The sequence below is a fragment of the Talpa occidentalis genome, unplaced genomic scaffold (genome assembly GCF_014898055.3).
Source record: "Talpa occidentalis isolate TD23 unplaced genomic scaffold, MPIMG_talOcc4v2.1 talOcc4.16, whole genome shotgun sequence".
NCBI lineage: Eukaryota > Metazoa > Chordata > Mammalia > Eulipotyphla > Talpidae > Talpa > Talpa occidentalis.
In genome coordinates, this window is record NW_023601653.1 from 71114880 (window position 1) to 71122089 (window position 7210).

Below are 7210 nucleotides of genomic sequence, written 5' to 3' on the forward strand. Positions count from 1 at the left end.
TTTCTGTTCAACCCAATCTACCAACAAAGGAATTCAATTGTAATGTTGTTTTTTTTTTTTTTTTTTTTTTAAAAAAAATCCTTGGGTTTTGAGGTCTCCTTTATTAGGAAACAGTTTTTCCTGACTCTTCAGATGTTAGCTAATGGGAAAAGTCTCTACCTACACACGTGTGAAGAAGGCCCTCGATGGACTAAACCCAACTTCTACTTCAAGAAATCCTTCCTCACTTACCATTTACATGCATCATTGTGAATTCTCAAATGAGTCAAGTCTTACGACGTCACTTGTGCTTTGGTTCCACCGGCGTGGAGTCAAAACCTACCACATCCTTTCCTTTTAGAGAAATGACTGTCCGCCAGACAAATTCCAGGGGAAGAATTTGCTACTAGTTTATTTGACTTTGCTAGGCTAACTCACTACCAACGCTCCCAATGAACTGTTCGAACTGAATCAGAACTCAACTCTCAAGGGGAGCAAGGGAGGGCTGTGCACAGATGGGGAAGAGGAGATGCAAAAACCAAACCTTTCCTGGCTGCAATCTGTCTTCTAGAAATCTGAGGACAGAGGAAAATTAATGTCTTTGGTCTCTCTAATTCAGATTACTTGAGGTGAGTTAACCACTTCAGAGATTCTGGGATGGCTAACAGCCCTGGTGCGACCCAGCCCTTCCACTGCCACCCTATTGAACTAGGGCCCCAACACATGGAAGAGCTGAGTCATGGCTATCAGCATGTCAGAAGTCTTCTCCTTCTGGAGAAAACAAGTATTAAGGACAGGAGCCATGAGAGCTCAAGGCCTAAGAAGGGGATGGAAAGGTAAAAAGCCCAATAAAAGAAATATAAGTAAACCAAAAGATAGTCATTCCTTAATAGGCAGTTTTGTAAGTGCACCTTCAGGTCTACAAAAACATTTCAGCACATTGCAGTGCAAGGGGTAGGAGCTTCGTCAAGCTCTGCATGCCTATGCTACACGGAGAGTCCCTGGACTCCAATCTCATGACTTGTTTGCAATGAGCTTCAGATGGATAAGCAGCATTCATTTCCCCCATACCACTCAAATCCATAACAACAACACATCCCCAGTCCCAGGCTGACAGGCTCCCTGCATGCAGCAATTTTTTTTTTTTTCCTGTAACACATGCAGAAGAATCCAGCCCACCCCGCATGGCGCTACAAGAGGAGAGGTATACCAGTTAGCCAGAGTCAATCTGCTCAGTCTTGGTCCCATTTTCTGATCCTCTGACCCATCCATCCCACAGTACCGAGTGGATTATTGCTGTTGACAGAGCGCAGCGTTTCAAGTTCTGTGTGTCCTAGACCTCAGAGTCTAAATAAAAGACCAGACATTCCCAGAGATTTGGGGGAGGTTGGCATTTTTTCCCAAGTGGGGACTTTTAAGCAGGGAGGAGAGGAATAACCAGGATGAGTCAAAGTTCAAAGGAGAAGGAAACGCCACAGGGCAGGTCGAATGCCCTGTGGTCAGATACGGTGCAAACCTTGACCTTCACCTTCCACAATGTGTTACATTCATCTTACAGAGTCACAGAAACCACACAAGCAAAGAAGATAGCCATGTTCTTTCTTGCAATGGAGAGTCAAGCCAGCCTGGGTGTAAATCTAGTTTCTTGGTTTATTGCCTCACTGCGAGTGCTAGAAGAGGGTGGGAGAAGGGATGGAAGTAACAGATTTCCAGAAGAAGCAAGGCAGGGATGTAAGGTGGTCAGCAGCAGGTGGCCACATGCTCAGTGCGGAATGAAGGTCACCACCTTGGTGTCCTCAAAAAGGCTGTGCGTGCCTCTCTACTGGCGGACAGCTGCTGGCCCCAGAGGCCTGTGTTATGATAGTTCTCTTTCAACTAAGCACAGAGTCCCCACTGTTCTCCAGGCTGGTAGCAGGCAAGGAAGGGCGACAGCAGTAAGATGCTCAGCCTGTCAAATGACCTCTGGGGGTGGGGGGAAGTTCCTCAGAGCTCACAGGAAAACCTGAAGGAGCGGGCCAGGAAGACAGGCTTAGGAGAGGCCGCGAACTGGGTGTTCTCATGTCCACAATGATGGCTGTAAAGATCCGAGATTTGCAAAGCACTGCTGCTAGCAGAGGAATAGGGAAATGTGGCAGGACCACCTCACTGGACCTGAGGAAGCCCTGCAAGTCTGGGGTGGCCCTGCAGAGGAAACAAATTCCCCCAACAGTTTATCTTGGCTTCTGGTGGAGGAGAGGATAAGACCCAGTTCACAGTTCACGTCCACGGTGAAGACGGGTCTCAGGTCCCCAGGTTACATCCTGCAAAGGGACCAAGTCCGGTGGAAGCCAGAAAGGCAGCACCCTCCTGGATCTCTCCCCTCTCTCCGGGGTTTGGGGTGGCGTGGTCTTCTCACAGTGGTGAAGTGAGACAAGGGGAGGGTGGAAAAAGAAAAAGCAAAGTATCTGTGCCCCAACCCTTCCTCCCTTTTGTTACATAACTTCTCAGCTGTGTTAATGGAGGCACTTTCTGCAGCTCGCTGTGGGTACAGGATAAAGGCACTAAGCAACTATTAAATCAATTGGTTGAGTTTCTTCAGGGAGCCTCAAGGGGGAGGGCCGAGGTCTCTACAGACCTCAAATTATGACTGCAAAAAGAAATCAGCTCTGCTTTGGATGCATACAATAGATAAACAATTTCATTAACATCCTAAGAATGCACCAATAAACATGCAGTATTGCACCTTTTTTTTTGTTTGTGTGTTTGTTTTGCTTGTGTTTATCTTCAGCTAAAAAGAATACTTGTTCTTAGGTGTTAGTTACTATATATACCTTGGTGACTTATTTAGTTTTCCATAAAGCTTCCCTTTAAGGGATGGGCATATTGGTCCTCTCTCTGCCTACACCTGCACAGAAACCTGACATTTCCCTGAGCAAAGGCAGGAAAATTGACTGAGTGCCCCCCACCCCCACCCCCCCTTTATTTCTTTTGGGCTTATCATCCCACAAACTTGTAATTTTTTATTCTTTTTAATTTTTTTTACTGAAATCATGCATTAATTAATTCAAGGTACACCTTAATCAAATAGGCCATAATGCTGAATAAGAGAACATGCTTTGAGTTCCAAAAAGTTATTTTTCCCATCTGACTAACATATGCACTTAAATACAGTACTTTATTTACTAATAAAATAGTTATTAAATGAAGGAGTGCACTTTTGGTGAATGCAAATGAAAAAGGATCTATTTTTAGAAGAGTCAATTCCAAAGTAAGCTTATCCCCTATTGTCTGAGTTAACGTTCTCAGCATGCGATTATAAAATAAATATCAGATTCAAACATGCTTACATTTAACTCCATTTGTGCTCTCTTGCAATAAGGAGGCTAAAGTTTTACATCCAGTTCTGGAGGCCAGGAGTCAGGGTGCAGGGCAGGTAAGAAAAGACCTGTATTTAACTCATCTACAGTCGAGAAATTTAGCAGCACTGCAGATGACTCAATTAACTTCATTCAGTTATTTTTTTTCTTAGAGAATAGTTTGGATTAGAAGGGGCTTGTGGCAGAGGGCAAACCCCTACAAGACCAGGACCAGTGTCAGATTTGTAAGGTGCTTTGTGAACCAGTCTTATGTAATTTGGGTTGTTTTTTTTTTTTCACCTTGTAATATGCAGTTCGATTGATCAAAATAGAAACATTTGTTCATTTCCCCTTTTGGCTGGTATGTCATGATACATATAATACATCGGATGCACTGTCTAAAAGGTTCTGTGCAGTTAGTAAAGATTTTAAGTGGAAGTCCCATGCAAATTTTAAATTTATATTTCTAAGTGATCATCTGACTTTTAGTTAAAAGAAAAAAAGTTAAAGAAGCCCGGGATTAAAAAGGTTTCAGTATAGGGACGCAGATGAATCTTATTTTACCTAGACTAGCTCATGAACTGAATTTCATTTTAATCAGCTTTAGAAAATACACTTTCTTTTCCCCCTTTTTTTTTTTTTAAATAAAACAAAAATAGTTCCTTTTTTTCAGGTACATCTTGAAAGTTTCTGCTTTGCCACCCACAAAATCCGCAATGCAACAATGCATTGACAGTTAAATAGAGCATTCAAAGACTATTTAGTATTTACAAAGTGTGACCTGGGTCACTGGGGTTTTGTTTAATATTTTAAGTCTTTCACGCTGCTAAGTGGGCCTCTTTTGTTTGCTTGCTTTTTACACATCGGTCAGTAGCTTGCTCTTATTAACACAGTTTTGGTTAGCTGTGGTGCAATTGCCAGTTCTGATATTGGCCTGTCTATAATGGGCTATGCTATTATTCATATCCTCTTCGATCTCCATGTACTCAGATTTGCTGATAGTAGAGGAACTGCGCCGACTGAGGTCACTGTCAGAAGCTAAATTAGGGGAGCTAACGTGGAGCAACTGAGCCTGCTCTTCCCCCTCAGTTTCTCGGTGGTAGAAATAGTTGAAATTGGACACAATGACAGGTACGGGCAGGGCAATTGTCAGCACACCGGCGATGGCGCACAAGGAGCCCACGATCTTGCCTCCAATTGTCACAGGGTACATGTCACCGTATCCCACAGTGGTCATGGACACCACCGCCCACCAGAAAGCATCGGGGATGCTGGAGAAGTGCGACTCAGCTTCTTCCGCCTCGGCAAAGTACACTGCGCTAGAAAATAGGATGACCCCGATGAAGAGGAAAAAAATGAGCAGCCCTAACTCCCTCATGCTAGCCTTGAGGGTCTGGCCCAGGATTTGGAGGCCCTTGGAGTGGCGGGAGAGTTTGAAGATTCTAAAAACCCTGACCAAGCGGATGACCCTGAGGATGGCCAGCGAGGTGGCCTGCTCACCCTTCTGGTTGCCTTCCTGCTCTGCGATCTCGGTGCCCAGGGTGATGAAGTAGGGGATGATGGCCACGATGTCGATGAAGTTCATGATGTTTTTGAAGAAGTCCGTCTTGCTGGGGCAGGCGAAGAAGCGCACCACCAGCTCGAAGGAGAACCAGATGATGCACAGGGTCTCCACGATGAAGAACGGGTCCGTGAAGATGTTGGAGGTGTAGACGACCGTGGTGTTGTCAATCCGGTGGAGGGTGCCCGTGAAGTCCTTGTCGTCTTTCAGCTCCGGGAGGGTCTCCAGGCAAAAGATGACGATGGAGATGAGGATGACCATGACCGAGACGATGGCGATGACCCGGGCGGGCCCCGAGCTCTCGGGGTACTCGAAGAGCAGCCACACCTGGCGCTGGTATTCCTTCTCGGGCAGGGGGCGCTCCTCTTCTTTGATGAAGCCCTCGTCCTCCCGGAATTTCTCCATGGCCTCCTCCCCCAGCTCATAGAATTTGATCTCCTCGGAGAACATGTCCAGGGGCACGTTGACCGGCCTCCGCAGCCGCCCCCCCGACTGGTAGTAGTACAGGATGGCGTCGAAGCTGGGCCGGTTGCGGTCGAAGAAGTACTCGTTGCGCAGGGGGTCGAAGTAGCGCATGCGCTTCTTGGGGTTGCCCAGCAGCGTGTTGGGGAACTGCGCCAGGGTCTTGAGCTGCGTCTCGAAGCGCAGCCCGGAGATGTTGATGACCACGCGCTCGCAGCACTCGTGGTCGTCGTGGTCGGCCGGCCGCGGGTAGCTGCCCTCCTGCGTGTGGCCCGGGGCGGCCGACGCCTCGTCCACGTTCTCCCCGGACATCACCGTCATGATGGAAGCCCGGTGCAGGGGGGTGAGGCCAGAAGCGGACCCGGGGCGGGAAGGAGCTAGGGAACAGGGGTGGGGGGGACCCCAGCGCCCCCCCCACCAGAGCGCGCGTCGGCCCCGCGCTCAGGGGGAGGGGCTTCGAAGCGCGGCGATCCGGGGATCTGCGGCTTCGCTCGGGGTTACCTTCCCCTCCACCCTGCCTGAGCCTCAGCTCGGACGCCCCCTGGCCTGCGGCCCGGGACGGGGCTTTTTGCCCAGGGTGGGGGCTGGAGCTGGGGAGCCGGTGCTTCCTCCTGCTCCGAGGCGCCTTAACGCAGTGCCTTTCTAGGGGACGAGGCCATGGCTTCGGGGGTTACCCTGGCCTGCCCCCCTCCGTGAGCCCGCCTAGGACCGGGTGCAGAGCCAGCTCAGCAGATCCCCTCGCCTGCCACCCCCTCTGCTTCTCGGCTCTCCCCCCCTCCTACCCCTCTTCGCCTGCTGCCTTCTAAGCTCCCACCGGGGCGATCGATGGACGCTGCAGAGAAATAGAAAGTGATACGGGAGTAGAAAATCAGAAGCGTTCAGATGGGACGGACCCACAGACACCGAAGAGCACAGACCTCCAGCTTTTTTTTTTTTTTTTTTTAAAGCACTGGACTTTTGCTAGCGTTATTACACACACAAACACACACACACAGAGAGACACAGGCAGACACCTGGAAATCCAAGTTTGGGGCTCTTCCACCCCACTTTCCCCAATGCCCAACAGCCGATCTGTTGACAACTTCGTTCAACTAGAGATCGGGAGAAGAGCCTGCAGGCGCTGGGGGTTCCAGGTCCCAGCAGCACCCCCACACCCCAGCACCCCCCACCCGCCCGCCCCAACCCCCACTTCTGCAGCCCCGAACTGGGGAGCCCCCTACCTGGCCGGCCGGCTTGGCGCAGGGCGGCGCTGAGCCGCGGAGCTCCGGGGCGGGACTGCGGCAGGTCGCCTTCGCGGTGCCCGGCGCGAGCCGCGGCCGCAGCCGCAGCCGAGAGGCGCCGGGGCGCACGGTCCGCCCTCGCCCCCTCGTCCTGCGCCCCTTCAGCTGGACAGTCGCTCGGCGGAGCCGCTCCGGCGGAGATGCCCGCTCCCCACCCCCATTCTCGCCCGGCGCCGCAACCCGGAGCCGCGGTCCTCTGCCTGGTGCAGGGAGTTCCGGAGGATGCGGGCGGAAAGCGAAATGCCACCCTCTCCCGAAGCTCGAAGCAAATGACGATAAACAGCGCTCTCGCCCCCTCCGCACTGTGAGAACCCTCGGTTCGATCCCGAAGGAGGCGGGCGAGCGAAAGCCTGGATCTACATGGCGCTCGGGGCTCCCCGCTGCCCGCCGGGACGCCGGCCTGGACCCCGCCGGGGCTTCGCGGCGCGCCGGGAGCGGCTAGGAGCGCCGAGTGGGGCAGGGTGCTCGCGGCCGCAGGTCCGCCCGGTCCATTTCTGGGCGCTGCAAGATCAGCAGAAACCTGAGAACGCGCCCGGAATGCGCAGCAGCGATTGGCCCACCCGGGCGTGGGCTGGGGAGGGCGGGGGAGGGCA

At 51.5% G+C, this 7210-nt stretch overlaps 1 protein-coding gene across 1 annotated transcript; it reads right to left on the reverse strand.

Annotated features, from left to right (window-relative positions):
- Positions 1-3303: 3303 nt before the first annotated feature.
- KCNA1 (potassium voltage-gated channel subfamily A member 1) lies at positions 3304-5687 on the reverse strand. Its single transcript, XM_037515341.2, has one exon. It carries the CDS (start codon positions 5656-5658, stop codon positions 4171-4173), a length of 1488 nt encoding a protein of 495 aa, XP_037371238.1. The 5' UTR covers positions 5659-5687; the 3' UTR covers positions 3304-4170.
- Between the last annotated feature and the right edge of the window lie 1523 nt (positions 5688-7210).

What these genes read in the sequence shown, in the direction of transcription:
- KCNA1 (XM_037515341.2), bottom strand. Translation starts at nt 5,658, where the DNA reads ATGACGGTGATGTCCGGGGAGAACGTGGACGAGGCGTCGGCCGCCCCG.